Here is a 24,121-nt window from a genome sequence, read left to right on the forward strand (position 1 = left end):
CCAGTGGGCGTGCGGCTCAGATCTCCCAGCTGCCCCGCCCCTTCTCCAGCCCTGCCTTCCTCCCAGGATAGAAAGGTCAGTGTTGCCCTAACAAGGCCATTGGATCTCAGAAGCTGCTCCCAAAATAACCCCCTGGCTGGCCCAGCCTCCTTCAGAGCTGGGGGGGAGGGGGGGGGCTTCCAATCCGCTGGGCCTGCAGACCCAGGCAGTGGCCCGAGGGGGCTGAGCAGGAAATCTGAGAACCAAGTGTAGACTGCCTAGCCACTTGGTGGCTTGCCTTCTTGTGGGTCAGAGCTGCCTCCCATCTAGAAGTCCCAGAATCCGCAGGCAGGGCGAAGAGACCGAGACTAATGGACTGTCTTATCCAGGGCCACTTCATATCCCCAGAGTGCAGAGGGTGGCAGACATGGGGCCCTACCACTTCGAGCATGCCGTGGCAGGACCCAGAGCTTTGGTGCCCCTGCCAATCCCATTGAAGAATCCAGTGATCTACCGAGAAAGGAATGGAGGACCGGGGCACATAGGACTTTGAAAGCAGAACGGAACTCAGAATGAGCAGAGAGGGGTCTAGCCACAGGGCAAACATGAACTAGTCAGAGTTCTGTGCTCACATTCCCACCCCAGTCAACCCAGGAAACTGGGGAGAACCCTGGTAAAAGGAACCAGTTCAGGAGGCCGGGGAGATGGCTGCCTTGATAAAGTACTTGTCATGCAATCAGAAAACTCTGATCCCCAGAACCCGTGAGAGAGACGAATTGGTGGGAAGCACTTCCAGGGCTGACAATCCTCAGCCAAGACCACGGTGTCTTCCTTGCCTTGAAGATTTATTTCTTCTTACTGAAAGCTGGTGGAAACCTGGGTGCTAGAAATTCACCAAAGCCTTTCACTCCTGTCCCAAGAGCTTCTGAAGCCTGGCTTCATGGGCTCTTAGATGCTGGAGCAGACACAAGCTTGAGAAGGGGGATATTGCACAAAATAACGATCCTGAATATTTCTAAAATGAATCTCACTCCACCACAGCCCACAGCCTCTGTCAGGAGTATAGAGGGGAGGACAGTTTCCTTCCTGCTCATGGGAGAGAGAGAGAGAGAGAGAGAGAGAGAGAGAGAGAGAGAGAGAGAGAGAGAGAGAGAGAGTTAGTTCATAACTGGAATGATGGAAGGTTAGAAATCAAAAAGAAGAAAAAGAAGAAGAAAAAGGAAAGGAAAAAAGAAAAGAAAAAAAGCCAAGGACCAAGGGAGCATGAGACATTATCTGACTTCCATGTCTGTCTGACGCATTCCCAAGTCCCACGACGATTTTGGCCACTGCACGTCACTGCATTCATTTCCTTGTTATAGAAATGGGCAGACTGTGTTCTCCGCTTTCCACTCCACTGATAACAGTCCCTGTTAGTTGTTGCTGCTCGTGATTACGTGCACGGCCACTAACCTCACAAAGTCCTTTTGGTCCACGTTTCAGCACCAGCCTCCACACAAACCACCATCTTGGCCAGGTGGCTGGCACCCTGTCCAGGTGGACCTTCAGCCTGTCCAGGCGGTTCCCCACTAAAAACACTTTGCCCATTCTTTCCCAAACTCTTTCCAGCTTGGCAGTCGCAGGACAAGGAAATGGAGAGTCAAATAGAAAGAAAAGTGACTGTCTCTGAGAGGCCATCAATCACTCTAAGGCTGATCTAGGCTAGCTGTTTTCCAGGAGAGAATCCATATATATATGTATATCTTTCCCTGTTCACTGCTAGTAGCTCCCTGCGATGGAGCCCTTCCAGAAGAATCACCTACAATCATAAAAACACACATTGCACAGTCCTTCCCAGACCAATGGAGTTCAGTCCTCATGTGAGAGGACCTGGCTGGCTGCATTTGCTTTGAGCATCTCTGACTTTAAAACACTGGGAATTTTATCTATTCATTTTTAAAGATTTTTTTAAAATTAAGTGTATACGTGAATAGGTATGCGGACATGAGTGCAGGTGGCCTGGGAGGTCAAGTGTTGGATCCCCTGGAACTATGAATTACTCATAACTGTGAGCCACCTGGAGTGGATGCTGGGAACTTAACGAGAGTTCTTGGCCAAGAGAAGTACTCCTTAAACACAGAGCTCTCTCTCCAGCCCCTTATTTACTGCATACCTCGTCCCCGTGTCTGTATGTGTGTGACAGTGCATATATGGAGGTCAGATGACAACTTGAGGGAGTCCATTTTGTCCTTCCACCATGAGTCTCGGGGTCAAACTCAGGTCATCAGGCTTGGCAACAACAGCCTTAACCTGCTGGCTGTTTCACCAGGCCCACTGTGAATGTTTGGAAAATGGTTTCTTGATAACATTTATTTGTTTGCATATGTTTGCTTTATACAAGCAGGAAGTTGAGAGTTAGATGTATGTTCAGATCTCAGTTCTGAGCTGTGCCTAGTGGTACTGCCCTAGCTACTTAGAAACTTAAGAATGCTGAGATAGGAAGATTTAAAGTTCAAAACCTACTAGGCTATAAAATAAGTGAGTTCAAAGCCAGCCTGGGCAACCTAATGTGACCCATCTCAAATTAAAAAATGAAGAGTGTGCTTGTATGGTAATGTGAGGCCCTAAGTTCAATCCTCAGTACTGGAAAAAAACAAAAACAAAAGCAAAAACAGAACAAAACAAACAAAAAACCTCCCAGCTCTGCCCAGATGAGTTAGCTTACAATTTTGGACCGATTGCCAATTCTCTCTAAACCAAGATAATCTCCTGTATCTCCAGAAATTGCCTGAGAATTAACATTTATATTAAGAATAATCACAACCTCTTGACATGACTAGGGGAAAGTTATAAGAGTCTCTGCTGAAGAGGTTCATACCCAAGAGACTGAAGAGGTGGCTAAGTGGTTATGAACACTTGTTGCTCTTACAGAGGACCCAGGTTTGGTTCTCTGTGGGGAGCCGACAGAAGGCGGCCATCATCCTTGCAGCCATCTTGAGCCATATACCCTGACAAGAGACTTGATTACAATAGCCTGCAACAGCTGAGCACACTCTGATAACATCTTGTTTTAGATACCCAGGATTTTCCCTTGGGTGTGTGAGACTTAAAGGTGTGTGACTTAAGGGCGTGACTTAGAGATCAGATTTAGAGACAAGACCTAAGGGCATGACTTAAAGGTGTGGCTTAGAAGTGAGAATTATAAAAGGCGAGAGGCAGACAGAAGAAATCATTATTAAGTATTAGGCACTTATAGTAGGCACTTGAGACAGGCAACAATTATTAGACGCTTGCACTAGGAAGAGAGACTGAAGAATAAACAGGATTGAATCACACTCTGTCTGGTCTCCATTCCTCACGTCCATCCTCACTCTCTCTCTTGCTGAACCCCGACCCACGGACCAGAGCAGCCTTTGGCAGTGCAGGTTCTAACATTGATAGAGCAGTCCCCAACATTTTGGCCCCCAAACGTGGGGCAGAGCACCCACACCATTTGTAACTCCAGTTGCAGGGGGTCCAGCTCCCTCTTCTAGCCTCTGTGGGCATCAGGAAAGCAGATGGTGCACAGATACACACATCCAGGCAAAATAATCCAAGTATTAAATAAGGTTCATAGCTTGAAGGCATTAAACACTTAAACAATACAGGCTATTATTGCTACTCTTACACAGCAAAATGCTTTTCAGACCATTATGATTAATAAGAGAGTCACCAAAGAAAGACTAAATGCCAAATACCTGACATGGAAGGACTCATATCTATTAACCAGCCTCACCCCGTGGTTTGTCTACAGATAGACATGACATAGACATGTCTACAGATAGACATAAAGGAACACTTGGATCTTGCAAAATCAAAATTCAGATTTCAGAATCTGGCATTGGCCTTATTGTGCAGCCAGGGTTGAGCTTTCATGAAAACTATGGCGCTCTCCTCCCCCCCCGCCCCCCACCCTCTTTTCCATTCATTCTAATCCTGTGAATTTTGAGGAAAGCGTGCCCTCTTGTGGCTATGTGTGCATCACAACAGACCTTCCTTAGGAAAAACGAAGTTCTTCAAAAAGTTTACTAAGCTTTTACGAATGTAAACTGTTTTTAAAGATATATGGTGTTGGAAAGATGGCTCAGCGGTTCAAAGCAATTTTTGCTCTTGCAAAGAACCTAGGTTTGAGTGCTACCACCTACCTGACTCACAACCTTATGTCTGTAACTCCAGTTCCAAGGAATCTGATGCCCTTAGGCACTGTATGAATGTGGTACAGACATAAATATTCAGGCAACATTCATAATAAACTAAATCTTTGTGAAAAGAAATCTATCTTTTGCTATGACTTTTGCCACAGCCTGGTTCTGTATGGTCAGAGGCACTTACTGCTTTTCTCTACTTCCTTCCCAGGGAGCCCGGGATGGAGGGAGCCTGCAAAGAGAAGAGAGGCCCTGGACTTCTGAACTTCTGAAGGCCTGAAGAAAGAAGGCCCATTTTCCCAGGAACCTTTTTGTATCCTGACTGGGTCCATACCGCTCCCAGACCCTTGTGCAAAGCAAGGATTGTCTTTGTTTTAATATATAAACAGTATATGTTTGTGTCCCACAGAGGTCCATCCCGGCCTGCCGCAGATGCTCTTCAGTCTCTTTGTGCGTACAGCTGAGACCTCCCTTGTTAAAACTGCTTTTTCAGTTGACCTTTGAGTTTTCCTGTTTGGTTAGTCCACTGCCTTGCAGGCTCCTGCCCATTCCAACCATTGTACCTTGGGTGCCCTGGAGCTTAATCCTGGTATTTTTTTTTAATTTATTTATTTATTATAATATATGAGTACACTGTAGCTGTCTTCAGACACACCAGAAGAGGGCATCAGATCCCATTACAGATGGTTGTGAGTCACCATGTGGTTGCTGGGATTTGAACTCAGAACCTCTGGAAGTGCAGTCAGTGCTCTTAACCACTGAGCCATCTCTCCAGCCCCCCCCCCCTTTTTTTTTAGACAAGGTTTTACAATGTTGCCCAGGCTGTCCCCTGAAATCCTGGGCTCAAACTATTGTCCTGCCTCAGTCCCCTGAATAGCAGATTACGGTTGTCTATCATTGTGCCCAGCGCTTACTTGATTGCGTATATGTGTGTACACTCACATGTGATCTTTACTACTTGGCTAAATCCTTTAGCCCACCTCTTTGTCAATTTTTAAATTACATTTGTGTGTGCACGCATGTATGACACATTGCACACATGGAGGCCAGAGCCTTCAAGAGTTGGTTTTCTTCTTCCACCAACAAGATCATAGCCTTAGTGGCAAGCTTTACCCCAAGCCATCTTGCCTGTTCCTCTGACTTCTGTATGTTCACTGCCTAGGCATTCTCTTATGGCTTTAAAAACATCTATTTTTTCTAAAGCAAACTGTTTATTTCAAATATGTCTTTCTAGCAGTTTCAGGCCCCCCAAAATGAGCAGAAAGCACAGCATTCGAATAGTTCCTTATTTCTTCTACTAAAATATTATTACATCATTTCTTCAAAAGCCATATACTAGCTCCTAAGTTTGGCTCTCCAGCTGTGCCTCTCCTGATTTCAGTAATTAATGCAAGGACCCACTCAACTGCCCTACACGTCTAATATGCATTTCAGACAGGAAAACCAAATTCCCTATTCCCCATCCCAAATCTGCACCAGCTCTTAACTTCTTAAAAGCTGCCAGAACATTCTTAATTCCTATCTTCCTCACTTCCTAAATTCGCTCATCTGCTCTACCTGTAAAATAATTCCAGAACATAGCTCCTGCACTGTTGACTGTCCAACCACCAAAGGCTACAAACTTCTCAATAATCTACTCAGTAGCCAGTGTTTGGGTCCCCATGCTGAATGCCTGTAACCCTAGCATTTGAAGGCTAAGACAGGAGTGAACCTAGGCCACCCAGGGAACAGTGAGACCCTGTCTTCAAACTTAACCTCTTCATGTCTCCATCCTTCACACCCCTAGCAAACGGCAACCTCACTCACTAGAAACCAAAGCTTTCAAACCACCCACTGATTATCCACAAATTGACGCCACCTTGCACCTCTGACCTCCAGACTTTAGATTCTAGTGGTTCTGCTGTCAAGGGTACTCTTCATTAATCGTCCACACGGCTCCCGTTGACTTTTTCAGATCCAACACCACTTTTTCACAGAAGCTTCTGCCTTAAATGCAATAGAAATCCCACCTCTCTAGGCCAACCCATCCTATCTCCTAATCTTTTCCTAATCTATACCCACTTATGCTTTTCCCGCCATGGACAAGGACATTGTTTTGCCTACTGTATTGTATTGTATTGTATTCCCTGCACTACAAGGGAAAAATATCCAAGTTACCAACTAGTTAAGAAGTATCAAAATAAAAGCATGTGAAAACTGGGTGGCATTGTTCAGAATATGCATCCATGGCCTCATCTCTCATTACAGAATCCATTTCTGAGGACTTACCAAAACCACAACCCCATGACCTCTAGGCCCCTTGAAAAAGAGCATGTCACATCCACAACTCAAATCCTCTCATGAAGAACACTAAATTGAAATTTGCCCAATTGGATATGCATGGGATTTTTAACCTCAATATTCATGTTTGTTTTCAGACAACAGGGTCTTGGCATGTAGCCCAGGCTGGCCTTGAACTCTTGACTCCTCTTTCTGCCTCCTGAGTGTTATGTTTGTGAAACCAGACTCAGAACGTTTGTTTTGATGGTGAGTTTGAGGGATACAAATAACTTAACAGCTTATTCCCACAAATATGGAATGTCTATGCTCAGATCTGACCCTTTCAAGAAGCTATTAGGTCACTGGGACTTTGTCCTTTATAAAACAAAACTTTTAAGACTTAGAAATGTATCTGAATTCATTTTAAGTAGCTTGCTAACCAACCACACTGTCCCTACAAAGACAAAACACTAATTGTTGGAATGGCATCTTTACAATCAAAAATACCCTAAGTGGCTCTGTGTAGTCTGGGAACACTAGAGTTGGACCTTTTGAAGAATGCAAAAGGTTTCTGGCTTACAGGTGCACTAGTTACTGGTCTTCACCTAATTCGTGGACTCCTGGAGAATACATGCGCATGCCCATGAACTAGAACATTAGGGAGATATGCAAAGCAAACAATCCTATTCTCCTCGTCCTGTCCTGGAAAAACTGCCTGGAGACCTATGAAATAATCCATATCCTGTCACCACCAGTGCCATAGTGACATTTTGTTCCTCACTCTAGGAAGTGCCTTCTCCTTACAAGATGCATACTAGCTGTCTCCCGAAGCTTAGGTTCTAAACTTTTCTAGTAAAAAGTTCTACTTCTCCCAAGTGAAAAGGACTCCTATGTGAAGCCCAGATCCAGTCTTGAGTCAACTCTAAGACCAGTGAGGTACTTTTGTGAACAGTGAAGATTTATCCTGCAAACTGAAACAAACTTCCTAATATCTTTCAAGGCTGGACATCTGAGTAATTTTAGGTATACATAATGTGAATTAAAATAAAAGCAGGCCAGGCATAATGGCAAGTCTTTAGTCCCAGCACTCAGGAGGCAGATGCAGAGGCAGAAGCAGAGGCAGAGGATATCTGAGTTCAAGACCAGCATGGTCTACAGAGGGAGTACCAGGCCAGGGCTACATAGAAATACCCTGATCTCAGGGAAGGGGGGCGGGGGGAAAGGAAGAAACCAAATCTCCTGGAAAAAAGAATTTATCCTTCCAGTTAAATTGCTTGAGCTTGGGCCATTTAATCAAACTTTGGAGAGGATTTTACAATGACTCACCAGAAGTCTATCAGTTTAGGTATGAAATCCTTCAGAGATTTTAGGGTGGGAGGTAATGTCTAAAACATATTGAGTGGCATAGACCTATATTTCAATTGACTGCAAGAAATTCATCACACAAACACCAGAGATGGAGGCAACATACTGGTTCCAAGTACAACACACACCCACACGTACCAAGTGCTTAGCAGTCCCATTTTAAACAGCTTGTTTGAGAAACAACACACAATACCTCTGGATAAACAGCACCAGCAGGGGTTTATTTAGTGACAGTAAGGTTAATGACTCCCTCAAAACAATAAAGGACAGGCCACTTGGTTTATTCAAACTGTATCTAAACCTTAGATATCTGACTCAACAATAACATAAGAAACCTTTAATGACACAAACCCGTGTTAAACCAAAGACAGTTTAAGTGAGTCTCATAAGCTCTACTATTGATGGGCTGGCATCTACAACATGACAAGTGTTCAGTTCGGTTACAAAAGCACATTTGAGTTTCTTGCTGCCATATGGTAAGCAGGTCTGAAATATGCTGTTTTATAAGGACTTCACCATGTCCCCACTGCTGCCAGTCTCTAGTCATTGTTTCTTCAGCCCTCAGAACATTTTTAGGAGAGATTTTCTTTTGACCTGCTTGTCTTGACAGGTACATAAGAACTCAGTAAACTGACAGAATGAAGATTAACTGAGATGCCAAGAATAGTTTTTATTGCAAGCACAGTGAGCAGAAAGAGATGTCTTCTCACAGAGTGGCCACTGGGTCTGCCGTTAACTAAACCTCTGACAATCTTTCATTGGTTTAAAGCACATGAATTAGCTTCTTGTTATCAGGTGTACATCATCTCTGCCATGTGGGACATTTTCTTAGGGATATACAAGTAATACTCCATGTAGCCTGCTAGGTCCTCAATGGTCACATCATCCACATAGACACGAGCTTGCTCGGAACAGGATCGAGGAGAGCCAGACAGAGTTCTGGTGTGCAGTGACTGGGAGTAGTCCTCAAGTGATCTTCGTTCTGGGGCCAAAGGAGGGACATTCTGCAGACCTGAAAAGGAATACACTTCCATATCATGCCACCTCTTACACTGGCACTCCTTGCCTACACATACACATGGCTTGCCCTGGCTTAGCTTGGAAACAGATTGAAAGTCAGAGAGATCATTGGCCGTAAGACTTTCTTGGGAGACTTGGGTAGCATCAGAGAGCTCTTCTGTTTTACTCTCTGATGGGAGCCTCAGAACTGAACTTCTCAGAGGCTCAATGGCTGCTCCTATGTGATTAATATCAAGAGAAGTAGAGTTTTCTCCTGTGTTGAACTCTTTGGGTGTTGAAATTCCCCGTCCACTGTTGCCTTCAGGTGGCTCAGTCTGGCTTCTGTGCTTCAGCTGGCTGCTGGAAGGAGATGCTGTTGTACTGCAATGTATGAACTTGGGAGGATGAAGAACAGGAGACTTAGAGCGTCTACGACGCTGGGTTCTCACTACCCCTCGTGAAGACTTCCTTGTAGACCTAAAAGAGAAAAAGACACAAGATGTGGAGATACAAAGCCCTCCCGAGAGAGTCCACATGACAGCTAGAAACAGACCTGTGGGTTTAAGGTCATCAATGCCTCCATATCCAAACTACCTAAGATTTTGTGTCTCAAAAAATTCAGCATCCCTTATTAGCAATCTACAGAAACAAGTGAGAGAACACAATCACCCAGGCCAGACATATGGGAGACCCGTGGAGAGCACTTATTTCTTCCATTCTTGGCTTGTGAGCATGGGAGAAGCAGATAAACTGATGGAGTAAAACCAAAATGCAGTCCCATCAGCTTGACTATGGCTCCTGTACCAAGGCTAATGGCTCACTGCCACTGTGCCAACATTAACAAACAGGGTGCTGGCACTACAAACCACTATCACTGGTCACAGCCAGCAAACAAACAATAAAGTGACAAGTGAGAGCTGGCTCAGTAGTAAAGTACTTGCCATGCCAGCAACCATGTAAAAAGCTGGGTGCAGTGGCAAGCACCTGTAATTCTCATGCTGAGGAAACAGGAAGATCCCTGAGACTTGCTGTCTAACCAGTCCAACTAGGTATGAGGAGCTCCAGATTCAAAGGCCTTACCTCAAAACAAAACAAACAAAAAAAAAAAACAAAAAAAAAAACAAAAACAAAAAAAAAAAAAAAACCACACACACACACAAAGAAACAAACAAACAAACAAAATAAAAAAAAGAAGAGGGGAGAGTAATTGAGGAAGACAAACAGTACACAACCCCTACCTTCACATGTGAGTGTGCATGTGTACGCAGGAGCACACAGACCCACACAAACTCCAACACAGAGGAATTAGTGTGCCCCAAGTTTCTAGAAACTGAGAATTATAAGTGCACTATGGAGCAAACATTTAAACAAGCATTTAAATAGATAACAGGAGGAGGAGGAAGAGCAGCAGAAGCAGCAGCAGCCACCACCACCAGGACTTAAAATAAGTTGTTTTTTTAAAAAACTATTTTAATTTGGGGAAGGAGTTGGCATGCATGTGCAGACATCTTTTGGGAGTTAGTTCTCTCCTTGCACCATGTGGATCCCAGAAACTGAACTCAGAGCTGTAGGCTTGCTTGCCAGCACTGAAGCACCTTTTACCCACTAACTCATCTTCATGGCCCTGATACAAAACTTTAAGAAATAAAAACCAAACCAGGTATGGTGGCAAACACATTTAATTCCAGCACTCTGGGAGGCAGGAAAGCAGATCTCTGAATTTAAGGCCAACCTTGGCTACATAGTAAATTATAAAACAGACAGAACTACATTAAAAACAAACAAACAAGCAAACCACCTGTCTCAAGAGGGGTTGGGGGGGGGGGGGGAAGAGACAGGAGGAGAGGGGGTGAGGAAATCAACTAGACAAGAAGCACACTTGTAACTCCAGCCCCCAGGAAGTGAAGTAGATGGAGGGCTGTAAGCCTGAGGCCAGCCTGAGTTACAGTGAGACCTGTCTCACAGAGATAGAAAGGGAAAGGAAAATAAAACTGTATTTGGAATTAAATGAAACAGACTAAATAAAATACTGCTATGAAAACTACTGACGGGAAGATAAATAGGGCCTCACACATGCTCAGCATAAGCTTTGCCCGGCTTGTTTTGTACAGCCTGTGAATCTTGCTCTTCAATGGGCTACAACTGTTGAGCCATGGAGATGAGGATAGGGTGACCCTTCATTCCTCTTTTCCTCCCCATTCTCTCCCACCTTTTGGGGCCCACTTAGCTACCACCCACAAGCTGGGCATTGAGAAGTAGCATCTTAGTTCAAGAATCCAACCAGGGAGAGGGGAGATGACTCAATGAGTTTCACAAATCTAATAGCCTGAGTTCAATCCCTAGAACCTACAGTGGACACAGAACCAACTCCCCAGAACTGCTGTGTGACTTCCAAATGTGCACTGTGGTACATGCCTACATCTATGTGTACACACACACAAGTGGTAATATAAAATAAAACATCCAAAAGCACCATGGAATCTGGAGGGTAGATAAGCACACTAGGAGAGCTGGGTCTCTATCAGAGTAAAGTGAGTGCCCTTTACCACACTCTCCACCAGAACCCCTACCAGGTGGACCACTTTATCTTGAAACTGCCTCAGCAACTGAAGTGCCAGGACGACAGCAGTGATGAGCCTTCTTCTCTTCAGTCAGCTCCTACACAATATCCTTGGCTTTAGCCTCCTGGGTCTGTCTGTCTGTGCCTCTCTTCCTAACCCTCTGCCACCTCTTTTTTTTTTTTTTTTTTTTTCTTTCTTTCTTTCTTTCTTTTTTTTTTTTTTGGATACAATGCCTAACTGTAGATTAAGGCAGATCTCAAACTGAAAATTCTTTCTGAGTCTCTCAAGAGCTGGGGTTACAGGTGTGTTTATCATTCTATAAAAGGTCTGCTAACCCATGGCCTAAAAGGTACTAGAGAAAAGGAAAAAATATCATGTAAAAGTAGTCTAACAGAAGAGCTCTAAATTTAGAATCGGTTTTAAGAATAGAGAGAGCAAGCTCGGTGGTGTTGGTACACACCAGCACTTTGGAGGCAGAGGCAGGTGGATCTCTGAGCTCAAGGCCAGCGTGGTCTACAGAGTGAGTTCCAGGACAACCAATGCTACACAGTAAAACACTGAGGGGGAGGGGGTGGAGAACAGAGAGGTCTGGGCAACCTAGCTTAGCTGTGGAATGCTCTAGCTTCAAGTCTCAGAGGGAATAGGAACAGACAATGAGAGAAGATGTGATTTAGAAGATCATAGCAAAGACCTTAGGCAGATGTAGGCCTTTCGACAACAGCACAACAAAGCCAGAAGACAACAAACCCCAACAAGAGCTAAAACAGCTGTCAATCCAGAAACAATGATTCAGATACAACCAATCTATCTTCCAAAACAAGAATGAAATAAAGGTACTCTCAAATAAAAAAAAAATATATTTGTCACCAAACTTGGGGTCACAATCTGTGCCTAAGAAGCTAGGCTCTAGCCTCAAGAAACCAATTAAAATAGACAAATAGTAATGACCAGAAAATGAGATTTATTCAATGTGGCCAGACTGGGGAAGAGAGGCAACGTATTGACCAACAGGACACAATATTATATAATTCCAGACTATTTGTAATGCTGGGGAATGAACAAACAAGGGGGGCTTGTCATATCCTAGGAAACCTCTCCCACCAAGCTTCTGGATAGCCCAAGTAAAACCACTCAAACATCCCCTACACAGAGCAATGCAGAGCCTTATTTACCAACAGACTTTTACCAAATGGACTTTTTAGGAACAGGAAAGGAGGCTGTATGTGGCAGGATCTAGAGTATAAGAACTGTGGGCAAAGAAGCTAAAAAAGCAAATATTAACAAATTAACACTAGTAATAACAAAAAAACCTAAACTGTGGGGTTAAAAGTAAAGCAGAATCAGCATATTAAGTAATCACATCTCAGAAGACAGTACTAAAGGGGGTTTATAATATTAACTTTTGGCCTTTATTAAAAGCTTATAGCTTCAAAGCCAATTACTTTTTTAAAAGATATTAAATACCTTCTAAATTAGTAGAGGTAAAAATAAAAATATTTTCAATCACTTTGTAAATGATAGAAAAGACAGGGCAGTAGGTAAGGGAGGGAAAACAGAAAAACCCTAACAACACTGAGCACAGTTCCTGATAGGTAAACAAAGGAGAACTGGCCGGGAAGTTAAAGCCAGCTTGAGCTACACAGTGAATTTTAAACCACCCTGGGCTATATAGAGTGAGACCTCATGTCTCAAAAAAAAGTTATATAAAATACACCGTTCACATGCTGGCAGAAATCGAGACCTGTAACACTAATTTCAGACAATGTAGACCTTAGGACAAAAGCTGTACTGTATGTATAATAATACATATATAATAAGGCTGGGATGTAGCTCAACTGCTAAGTGTGCTTGTCTGCCATGCACCAGCAGAAACATAAAAGCCAAGACTCAGAAAATGTCTCAGCAAACTCATTTTTAAAAACTGTGAAGCCAGGCATGGTGACTCAGGCTTTTAATTCCAGAAATTGGGAAGCAATTTGAGGCCAGCTTGAGCTACTTAGTAAGTTAGTGGCCAAATTGGGCCAAAGAGCAGAGTGTCTGAGAAGAATCACCAGGCCTTAGGTTGGATCACAGCATACTCTCTTTCTGGACACTTAAGAAAGAAAACCCAATCCTAAATTATTGAATGTGGTGGTTTGAATGAGAATGGCTCCCATAGGCTCATATGTTTGAATACTTGGTCCCGTTGGTGGACCTGTCTGAAAAAATTAGAAGGTATGGTCTTGTCAGAGGTGTGTCACTGGAGGAGGGCTCTGGGGTTTCAAAAATCCACACCACTGCCAGTGTCTCTCTTCCTCACAGTTATGTCTCAAGAAGTGAGCTCTCAAGCTACCACTCCAGCACTATGCCCATCTGCCAGCCTACCACACTCTCTGCCATGATTGGGCACTGACTCTAACCTCTGAAACTGTGAGCCCCAAATAAACTTGTTCTTCTATCAGTTGCCCTGGCCATGGCATCTCTTCACAACAGAAAATAAAGGAGACAAAAGTCTTTAAGGAGTAGGGCTGAGGGCTCAGTGGTTAAGAGCACCTGTTTCTCTTACAGAGAATACAAGTGGCTCACATTTTTCCAACACTGTCTCTGGCCTGCACAGAAACATGCACATGCAAAAAAGCATGCAAACACATATACACGCAAATAAGCAGACACACATTTAAAGCCCAAAACAAAACAATCTTCTGCATAGGATGCTCTTACCCAGGCCAAAGAGATAGCTTAGAATAAAGGTAAGTTTGATCCCTGAAACATACGGTGGAGAACTAAGTCTCAAAAGTTGTCCTTTGATTCTATACACACCCCCTGGCAGATACCACGCCCCAAATAAAATCATTGTAATTAAAAGGGAAGGGGGACACTCTTACCCATGCCAACTGTCTTTAGATGCACACATGGTTTTCGGTTTGGGATCATCTGCTGTTGTTCTGACTGATGCTCTGACATTTGTGCCTTCTCCAACACACAGAGAGATGATGGACCTGAGGACAAGAACAAAGTTTACTGTGATGGAAAGCTGCATCATGAGGACAACTTTCTACCCTCACTAACCCTAATACAATTCTGAATGACACCTTTATTTTCTTTCTAGTTTACGCTTCTCAAAATTTAACTTTGAGCTGGACATGGTGGCACACATCTTTAATCCCAGCACGCAGGAGGCTGAGGCAGGTGGATTTCTGAATTCAAGGCCACCCTGGTCTACAATAAAATCTCCAGTAGAGAAACAAAGAGGAACAGAAAAACCACATTTGAATTATTGTAAGCAACACTAAAGTAAATGCCAGTGTACCACATGGTGTGTGCTTGTAATCAGAGCTGGGTGGGCAAACAGTTACACAAAGAGATTCTATCTCAAAAACTAATAAATAGATAGATAGACAGATAGATAAGAAAATAAATAGAAAAATTTAGCTTTTAATGTAAAATTTTCTCCAAAACCAAACTGGAAAGATCCCCAAAAACTCATGGTTGCAAGATCATAAGCCAGAGAATGATCTGTACATGTAACCAGCAGTGGGCTATAAATAGATTTTCAGGCTGTTTATCTGGGGCAGATCAAGCCTTCTATGCTCAGGGAGAATGCTAATGATACTGACGTTCTTTCACCTACAAAATCACAGATATAGGAACTAAGTTCAAGAGCCTACCATTAAGAGTCAATTCAACTAGCAAAGGATGCCACTTTTGAGTATTTTACAACCTTTAGAAAGATTTTCTTTCTTTTGCAATTAGTAAATCTGAAATGTTACTCAGTTAAACCTTAATTTAAAAGTATACAAAAGTACTATGGGTTCCCAACGAACAACATTTTTTTAAAAATGTAAACAAGAACCATCTGTATCAAGACTACCAACATACGCATTTTGATTTAAGTCCTTCCAAAATACACACAACACAAGAACATGAGTTTGAACCCAGAATTAACATTAAAAAGCCAAGTGTAATGGTGTGTACTTGTAAATCACAGAGCTGATTGGGGGGAAGACAGGATCCAGGGACTCACTAGCCAGCCAGCCTAGCCTACTTGGCAAGCTCCAGGCTAGTGAGACAGTTTGTCTCTAAAAACAAACAAAAAACAGATGGATAGCATCCATGGAATAGCATTCCATGTTGTCTTGTCTCCACATGCACGTGTACACACACACACAGAGCCAAACATGTTAGTACCTCACAGTAATTCTAGAAGCAGTGGCAGAAGGATTAAAGGAAGTTAAATCAAGCCTAGACTACATACATAGAAAGACCCTGTCCTAACCTCCTAACCTAAAAGTATAATCCCTAAAAGTATAAGCACAAAGAACTTTTAATGACATGAAAACGTGTTTGAATTATCCTAAGAGACACTATGGTAAATGCCAGTGTACGGCATGACCTAAACCATCATGACCACCATCCCAGCACTCAGGGGGCTGAGGAGGAGGATCACAAGATGGAATCAGCCTGGCTAAACAGAGAGACCTTGTCCATGTCTCAGAAAAACAACAAAAAAATAAAACACCATATACAGCATTACATATAAAGGAACTAGAGATTAAATTGTGACTCTTACTTCTTATCCTTTCATTTTTTTAAAAATATTTTAAAATATTTATAAAATATTTTATAGGTTTATTCATTTATAACAAATCAAAGACATTTGTTCTGATAAGACAAATACCACTGAAAATCAAAACCTGTTGAACAGGATCATGCTAAACTCCTGGTAAAGCTTAATGAGTCAGTCCTCGGCAGTCCCATCGCGCGGTATATGACAACAGTAGGAAACAGAAACATAAGCTGCATAGACTCTCCAAGTCATATTCTGCTTAGTCATGCTAATTACTCATTCCTTCTCAAATATTCTCTACTGTTCCTCCTATAATTCTAATAAAGGCACATCACATGCTACAAGTATATAATTTCTTTAAAAGGTATATTTCATTATTTATTATTTCTATCTGTGAATGGGCATGTGCTTTTGAGTACAACTCTCAGTGGAAGCCAGAGGCACAGGATGTCCTTGGAGCTGCAGTTACAAATAGCTAAAGACAGGTGCTAGGAACTGAACTTTGGTATGTGCTCTCCACCACTGAGCCCTGTCTCCAGCACCCAAATGTGTAATTTACAACCATGAACTGCATGGATATTTTGCAAGGCATTTTATAATGGTCTAAATAACTCATAGTGCCATCAATAGCTTAATTTTACATTCTAATTTCTTTTCTTTGTGAAGCAGGGTCTCTTTTATGTAACCCTAGCTGTCCTGAAACTCCCTATGTAGACCAGACTGGTCTCATAACACAGAGATCTACCTGCTTCCTGAGTACTGGGATTAAAATTGTATGCCACAATACAGAGCTTATAGTTCAATTTCTTTTTTTTTTTCTTTTTTGGGGTTTTTTTTTGTTGGTGGTGGTGGTGGTGGTTTTTTTTTTTTTTTTTTTGAGACAGGGTTTCTCTGTATAGCCTGGGCTGTCCTGGAACTCACTCTGTAGACCAGGCTGGCCTCAACTCAGATATCCACCTGCCTCTGCCTCCCAAGTGCTGGGATCAATGGCGTGCGCCACCACAGCCCAGCCTTTCTGTTTTTTTTTTTTTTTTCCAGTTTCTTAAAACATCAAGAAGTGTACATGTGAAGTCACTTATATAGGTTTATATACTAAAGAATTTATATGCATGTATGTGTATACTTCTAGAGTTTTTTAAAATTAAAAGTTGCTTATACACCAAAAATCACAAAGAGTATACTAAAAACACAATCTAGAGTTATGTTCTTCCACTCCGTTCCTTTTCTCAAAAGGTTTATCCTGGGCTGGGAGACACAGCTCAGCTCCACAACAATTAGTTACATGGGCCAGATCACAGTTCTATCCACAGGACAGCACTTCCATCAAAAATAACACAGACAACAGCAACAATAAACAGTTGGGAATGGTGGTACATGGATATAATGCCGGCATTCAGAAGACTGAGAAAGAAGGATGCTGATTAGAAGGCCAGACTGGGATACATAGTAAGACCTTGTCTCAAAAGCCCAAAACAAAAGAGTGATTCTAAGTACTGATATGGCAAAAATCTGTGCTGTAAAACCACTGGGAAAATGATACTTTTCTAAAGTACCATGGAAGCAAACGAGCATCTTAGCATCCACTGAGCAGATGTATTAGCATAAATACTCTCGGGTAAGCCAACAACAGGACTAGTCATAGGAGGCAGCTATTAGCATCTACTTGGTTTTTAGTTTGTAAAATATTTCCATGCTGTCTGCAATGGACCACATGAAAGAATGGCTAAGAACAAGTTCCAGAGCAAGACACTCTGGGTTCAAACTCCAACTGTAACTTCTATCAGTAGAAAGTGACCTCAGGCCGGGCAGTGGTGGCGCACACCTTTAATCCTGGCACTTGGGAGGCAGAGGCAGGTGGATTTCTGAGTTCGAGACCAGCTTGGACTTCAAAGTGCTTCCAGGACAGCCAGGGCTACACTGAGAAACCCTGCCTCGAAAAACCAAAAAAAAAAGTGACCTCATTTTGTGAGCATCCTCTAAACTAAGACAACAGTGTCTGTCTTCTAAGATAAAGAGTAGAGAGGGTTAAATGTGTTCCAAGTACTTTCTACTCGGGGCAGGAGTGAAATACTGGTGTCTAGGACTATTATTACTGTAATACTCAACTTGAGCTTTCAGTGTTCAGTTTGGATTCATTTTTAAAAAATCATATTAAAATCACATCAGTGGTGGCGCACGCTTTTAATCCCAGCACTTGGGAGGCAGAGGCAGGCGGATTTCTGAGATCGAGGCCAGCCTGGTCTACAGAGTTAGTTCCAGGACAGCCAGGGCTACACAGAGAAACCCTGTCTTGAAAAACCAAAAAAAAAAAAATCATATTCATTAACATGAGATTTCATCTGTCTCAGGGCCAGAAGAACTAGCATAAGAGATCTATCCACACACAACATTTTTAAAGGGTGAAATAATACTTAAGACAACAGCTGGTCTGCAGATGCTCCAACTAGTTTGGCGAAAAACTCTAAGACTATTAATCTTGGTGACAGACCCCTACTGAATACAGGTTTCCATAGACAGATTTAACAATTAGAGACTGTGAAATCAAGAATGTCTTCAAAGACCTTTAGTGGGCCAATTCACTTTTAGTAAAAAAAAAACAAAAAATACTGTGATTCCCTTGAGGTATATGAGAAGTTCCTGGTGAGATACTACTTGATTTACCATTTAAATATTTAACATTAAAATAGGAAAGAAGGACCTCCTGAGAGTTAAGAAAAACCAACGCACTCCACCTTAGAGTAAAATGAACTACTGTTCTTCAAATATGTACACAGAATATAGAAGAGACAAGATATTACCATTTATATACCCTAGGATGAACAAAGTGTTAAGAGTAACATTTTAAACAAAAGACTGTTTAAATCCAGTAAATAAATAATCCTAAATTACATATCACATGTTCAATTACCCTGATGCGTCCACTCTTAGCTTCTTGAAGGCAGTTTGCAGGCTTTCCTCCTCTCCATCCTTGGCTTCAGATTTCATTGTGAAGGTTTCTGTACTCCTATTGATGTTCCCTCCCGTTAATACTAAAAAGGAAATAAGAAAAGTGAAAATCAGCGGAATCAGGAGTATATTTCCTTACACAATTACTGTTAGGAGAGAAACATCTTTTTATTTCTAAGCAGCAGGTTATATAACCAGACTATAGAGCGACTATAGAGCTTATCATGCATGCACGCACGCACACATGGACGCTTATAGTAAGGGAATTTGTTGATGACTTATAGTCTGTAGTCCAACTCCCCAACAATGGTCAGCAGCAGCTGTAAATGAAGTGTAAGGATCCAGGAGTTGCTCAATTCCACAAGGCAAACAGGCAAGAGAGAATCTTTTTTCTTTTAATGTCTTCATATAGGTCTCCAGCAGAAGATGTGGCCCAGATTAAAGGCGTGGACTACCATGCCTGGATCTGGGACTTGTTTTGTCCCAGATGACCTTGAACTCAGAGATCTCTTTGTCTTAGTCTCCAGGGATTTATAGCCACTATGTCTCAAGATCCAAGTCAGAAACTTGTATCTCCCAGCCTCAAGATCAGGATCACAGGTGAGCCTTTCAATTTTGGATTGTAGCTCATTCTAGACACATAAACCAACAGTATTCAAAACCACCTAAAAAGTTAATGCTTTAAACTCTTATTAGTTTTGGAAACAAAATCTAAGAACTATGTTTCAGACTATTAAATGAGGGGAGAAAAGCTTCCTGATTGCACATGTCTAGAAATCTATGGACAAAATTACCATCAGAGAGACAAGAGAAAGCTCAAACTGCAACACTCTGACTGATTAAAATGCTGTTGAGTATCTGTCTAGTCTGATCCTAACAATTCTAAGTATGATTTTATGACACCACATCGTACAAAGCAATCTTAACCAATATATCAGTATACATGAAAAACCGTATGCTGCTGTCGTTAAAACAGGAATAAAGACTTCAATCATCACTGGTTACTTTATACTCTTACTCCTCTGACCTTAAACTTTATTAGGTGTTTGTAAACTTTGGGTACTGTAGTCATTACTCAAGAAACAATGATGCCTATATTCAAAAATAGGTAAAGAACAAAGCAGAACATCTCTTTAGTTAGAAGTAAAAAACAAATTCATAGAATACTGTTCTGCAGATATGATTCCATGTGCTCTCCTCTTAACTAACTAGTTTGACCACTGAAAGTCTCAATTTTGGCTACTCTGATTTTCCATTTAAACAAAGGAAGGAAATAAAGGATAATCAACTCAAACAGACAGGAAATAAATTCTCTAATCTTCAAATTACCAGAGTACTAAATCTTGAACAAATAAACATGTCAGTATCCAAAAAGGGAGAGGGGGGAGAAAAAAACCTAAAGAACAATATTTTTTTTTTAAGCCAAGGATATACTTTACCTTTATATCTAACCTGGTACCCCCCTAGTCCCCTACCCCACCCCCCACCCCCAGGCACTCTCAGAGAGAGCAGTGCCTCTCTATGGACCTTTAGGTACTGATTCTAGACCAGCTTATTTCTCACAAGAGAGTTATATGTTATTATGAGACCTCTAATATTCCAAAGGTCAAGATGTCACAATGTTTGACATTTGTGTGCATGTTCAGCCTCAAAAGAACTTAGCTAGTTTTCACTTCAATATCAGAAGACAACAAACCCACTTCCCCAAATATGTGGTTTTTTAACCAGGTCACAAACACAAGGAAACCTCATCCACATGACTTCAAATTTCTCTGGTCTCTTAATTCTTCACAGGAGGAGGATTTCTCCAAATACACAGTATTCTATATACTAAGCAGAGGGCTAAGTTCTGGTATGTCTGGAGTGCCACACATATACAAAGGTCTATCACAGGTAAACAATTTCTTTTTGCTACCACAACTCCATGAAAGCTGGATTTGTGAAGACTGATGATTGGCTCAAAAAGTAAGGGTGCATGGCTAAGCCTGCCCACCTGAGCCTGTTTCCTAGAACTTGAGTAACAGAAGGAAACAACTCCCCCAGTTGCACTCTGACCTTCGTATGAAACTCTCCCATACACACCAGGCCACATGTACACTGGTAATACCGCAGGCAGAAATCCATTCCTTTCACAAGTACTTCTAAGACTCCTAGCACTACCTTGTATGCCACAACAGAGGCTGAACTGAATGCAGGGGTCCTGGGAGTCCATTTCAGTAGGGATGGCTTCTCACTCCAACTCTCCAGGACTCACACTTAGCTAAGAAGCTGCCAAGCTAAGCCTCACAACTTCTAATTACAGTGCTGACTTAATAGTATGGCAGATGACCACCCTAGATGGTAATACAAACTTAGCATTCTTGTTGAGACACTAACAGATATATCATTAAAAACCCCAACAGCCCAAAATAAAAATCTGGCTACAGACCAAAAACTTTTGAGAATAAAGTATCGCCCAACTTGTTTTCAAACTTCCACCACTGTGACTGCTCATGTTTTTCTCCAGTTACTTTAACCCAGAGCAAAGGTTAACCTCTTAGGCTTAACCTCAGGGGCTAGATCAGAGCATGCTAGTAATTACAAAAGGCTTACTACACTCCCCCTTGTTCCTAGCTCCCCATTCTGGACGCTTCAGCTCAACAGCTCTATACAACAGGTGACTAGATTGCCCATCTTCACTTACATTAACACTGTAAGAGAGAGATTCTGCTATTACCCTTTCATTGCTCTCACTTCCAAAGAATGCCCGAAGAGCTCAGACTTGCAAAAAGCCTTTAAGAAGTTACCTTGTGTGGTTTTAAGCCAAATCACATCCCAGTTTCTTTCCACAAATACCGTGCGTGTGCACAGTCTTGTTTACACTTCTGAAGTTTTAACTTAGCTCTCCTCCTTAAGTTTCAAGACGAACTCCTCATTTTCAGGAGACTGAATATGAGACCTGCACGCACCCTCACACAAAGTTAAAGCGAAGACATTTCCCCCGACATCTCGGAAGTACAGAGCCTTGGAAAAACACAAAAACAAAACAAAAAACCCAACCCTGTCCCGCAACCCTCCCGAACGACCCGGGATAGAATCAATCTGTCCCCAGGACAAAAACATATCCACACCTCTCTGGGCACACCCACTCAATCCCTCAAATCACAGGACAACAAGCAAGGCAACACGTTCGTTCCTTTCTGTCTATCACAGTCAAGCGGAGTCGTCCGGGAAAGGTCAGAACCCGAGGACACCCAAGCGGGGAGCAGTCTCGACTTGTACCTTGCCCGCCCCGGCCAACCACGGACTTGGAGAGGAGGCAGTAGTGTTGCTGCGGCGCAGAGAACGCGGGAGGAGACGTGAGTGAAGCCGCGGGAGGCAAGCGGAGAGAAGTGCGGCTCCCAGGGCGGGAAAAGGCGGGAAGGGGCAAAGGGCGGCAAAGAGAACGAAAGGGGAAGCTGCGGCCGGCGCGGCCCGGGCACCGCGGGAACGCAGGAAGGCGGGAAGCGAAGGCCGCGCAGCTTCGTACTCCAGGCCGTGGCAGCAGAGGGGCCAGGCCGGGCCGGACCGACGGCGCAGGGAGACGCCGAGACCCGACAGGGGGGCCGGACTCCGCCTCCCGCGGGTGGGAGGCCTGGCGGACGCGACGTCCCTCGCTCCTCGTCCCGTCAGACCACTCACCTCCTCGCAGCTGGGGCGCTCCGGGGAATCGGGCCCCGTCCGCTCCGAGCGTCACTCCGCGACTGCCGCGCCTGACTGACCCGGATCCAAACCCCGCAGATAGGGTGGCCCGCGCCTCCCGGGTCGTACTGCGCCTGCGCAACTTGGCTCGCGCCCTGCCCACCGCTCACGCTCCTCCCACCTCGGTGACTCGGCAGCTCGGCCAGCCGCAACTGCGCAGGCGCACGGCGGCAGTCCCGCCTCTCGCAGGCGCAGCTCCAACCCCTCTCCGAAGCACGTGCGTCTTAAGTCATTTCCTGTTATTCTTTTCGCTCCCTCCGCCCCCTGGCTTGGGTTCGCTCCCGGCAGGCTTTTGGGCGTGCCTACTTCCTCTTCTCTGTCACGTGAGTCGGCGGCTTGTCTTGCTGCTAAAGAGGCACCGCTGCTCGCTTGGCGTAGTCTGGTTCCTTCTTGTTCTCTTGAAGTCCCCAAGCCAACGGGATTCGGTGGGCTGCGGGAGTGTTTGCGTCAGCCGATGCCTCCTGGAATGCTTGGCGGAGTTTCCTACACGCAACCAAGGGCGCTTGCACTCACTCGGTCCACAACCCTCACTGTGGGTCGTGTCTTTGGGTCCGGAGAGAAGCCAAGAAAGTATTAATTGGACGAGGCCCAGGCGGTGGATGCTGCCCGGAATTGGAATAGAAATTATTTAGGTTTTGTGGGTTTGATTTTTCAAAAACAGGATCTCATTTGTTAGGCCAGCCGGAAATTCACCTTGATTCCCCCTGCCTCGGGTTACGGTGCCTTCAGTTTTGACGTATCTCTTGATAACTGGAATCAACTGTTTGCCTCTCTGGGCTTCGGTTACTAAGTCTGGAAATTAAACTGTTTCAGCGAAGGCATTTTGTTTTTGTTTTTCCAAGGATGGTTTCGGAGCATTAAGTGGGAGTACAGGAGGGAAACGCACGTACACATTAAATTCTGCAAGAAGAAGGTGTTAAGCAATTTACCTGTCTCTGGTTTTTAGTGACCTGACAGTTGCCCATCTCGCAAGGGTGGGCTGTGAAAGTCCTCCCCCTACTGCCATTGTCAGAACCTGTTCTATCTTGGGCGCTTTCCCCCATGGCCTGCCACCCTGGAGTTCCACTTCTCAAATCCTTGTGTGGAAAAACGACTTTCCTCAGTAGAGTTGGTTCTGGCAACTACACCCTAGAGTGGGTTTCCCCCTGAATCCAAACTCTCCTCTTCTAGAAGTGGCTGCTAGAGAGGATAGCCATGTCCAGCTTAACTTGGAGTCAACCCACGGAGACTGGAATCTACACTTCACTGGACAGACAGCCCTCTCCCTTCCCCCACCTCCACCCTCCAGACAGCTGACTTGGGTTTGTTTGTTTTTTCTTTTTTTTTTTTTTTTTAAGCCTGATCCTGCTTTATGATGTGAAAGCATTCGATGGGAACTTCATTGGATTTTGAATTTTGTTGGTTTTCCAAGCTAAAATACACCCTGTGATTGGGGATGCTGACCAGCAGAAGAGGCTGCACCTCCCATTCAGCCACGGGATCACAAGGGCAAACTGATACTCTAGTGTTCTGTGTTGCTGAGCTCTGGCGCTCAGCGCTTCACTTGTATTCCGTGTGTTTTGGACTCAGGATGTTTCCCCTTG

At 43.5% G+C, this 24,121-nt stretch overlaps 1 protein-coding gene across 1 annotated transcript; it reads right to left on the minus strand.

The window, feature by feature from the left end:
• Positions 1-7,966: 7,966 nt before the first annotated feature.
• Oser1 (oxidative stress responsive serine rich 1) lies at positions 7,967-22,620 on the minus strand. Its single transcript, XM_034496352.2, has 4 exons — positions 22,479-22,620; positions 18,781-18,901; positions 14,191-14,304; positions 7,967-9,242 (listed from the first exon to the last, which is right to left on the minus strand). The coding sequence occupies exons 2-4, from the start codon at positions 18,855-18,857 to the stop codon at positions 8,558-8,560; spliced, it is 876 nt and encodes a 291-aa protein (XP_034352243.1). The 5' UTR covers positions 18,858-18,901; positions 22,479-22,620; the 3' UTR covers positions 7,967-8,557.
• Positions 22,621-24,121: the final 1,501 nt, after the last annotated feature.

Source organism: Arvicanthis niloticus, chromosome 2, assembly GCF_011762505.2.
Source record: "Arvicanthis niloticus isolate mArvNil1 chromosome 2, mArvNil1.pat.X, whole genome shotgun sequence".
Taxonomy (NCBI): Eukaryota; Metazoa; Chordata; class Mammalia; order Rodentia; family Muridae; genus Arvicanthis; species Arvicanthis niloticus.